The 1,063-nt window shown below is 40.3% G+C and overlaps 1 protein-coding gene across 1 annotated transcript in view; it reads left to right on the forward strand.

Moving 5' to 3' along the window:
• LOC101857876 (vacuolar protein sorting-associated protein 28 homolog) overlaps positions 1–1,063 on the forward strand; it is a gene marked incomplete at its 5' end in the record, with an annotated part of 36,122 nt that overhangs the window by 5,554 nt on the left and 29,505 nt on the right. Inside the window, 1 exon segment of the mRNA XM_013082721.2 lies at positions 342–395. Coding sequence (XP_012938175.1) covers positions 342–395 — 54 coding nt within the window.

A 1,063-nucleotide genomic window follows, 5' to 3' on the forward strand; every position in this document is an offset into this window, starting at 1 on the left:
TGGTATAATTTTTATTAGTGTTTACCCAAATTAAAACCAGCTAATAGTTGGATGAAGTTGTCCAAATCTGGCTCCAGCCGTAGCTGTCTGCCTTGAAAACGGCTCGCCTGCGGTACCTACTATTATATAAAAAATGTGCAGGGGGGAGTGGTTGTTTGTATTGTTGGTTGTCTTAGACAGGTGGCTGTCACTGACTGTCAGGGGAGTTGAACAGTACATTTCATCTCTTGTAAGACATACAAGACAGTATAGCAGACTTATTTTTAATTACTTTCATGTTTGTGGGTTCTTGGCATTGTCAGTCTTGATGTTTATTTCTTTCCCTATTCTTTACTTTGCAGCTTTTCATCACTGTCATGGACAAACTCAGATTAGAAATCAGAGCCATGGATGAGGTGAGTGTCAAATTTACTTGAAAGTGTTTAGATGTAAGTTCTTTACTGTTTTTCTCAATTCAGCCACTTGGTGATTTTGTTCAATACCTCATTACCATATATATATGTGTCACGACCTAGTGGAATCAGACGCTCGTCATTGTTTGGGCGTATGGAGTTGTTGGTATCATCTTAAAACCTGTTTATTTGCCTTCCTTTTGGTCAACGAATTATCCGTCTATTTTGAATGGAAGTCAAGATATTTGCGATTGAATGAGGTGGGGGTCGCCTGGTATGTGAGGTAAAATTAGCGAGAAAATAGTCGCCAAAGTTTGGCAACTTCCAAAGCTTTAGTGTTGTTGGAAACTGGAATTAATTAACGTTTTTCGGTAACATCCACACGGAAATGGTTTTACAAAAGGATTAAAAATTTGTTGAGCCAAAAAAAGGGAAAACAATTTTTTTAATTGCCCAACGCCCAGAAAAATACCTGTTTCTTTGATTTCATTGTTTTGATGAGCGCCTGATTTCACCATTATGCCTCACATATCGGGTGTACATCTGGGTATACTGCATTGGACCCCTAGTGGGTCGGGGGGATATAAATAGACCCACTGCTTCGTCTGCAGAAGGTGCAACCCCCTCAAAGGCGAAGTGTTGCACACGGACCCCAATCCTCTGGGATCCGT

The sequence above is a fragment of the Aplysia californica genome, unplaced genomic scaffold (genome assembly GCF_000002075.1).
Source record: "Aplysia californica isolate F4 #8 unplaced genomic scaffold, AplCal3.0 scaffold00190, whole genome shotgun sequence".
Classification (NCBI taxonomy): Eukaryota; Metazoa; Mollusca; class Gastropoda; order Aplysiida; family Aplysiidae; genus Aplysia; species Aplysia californica.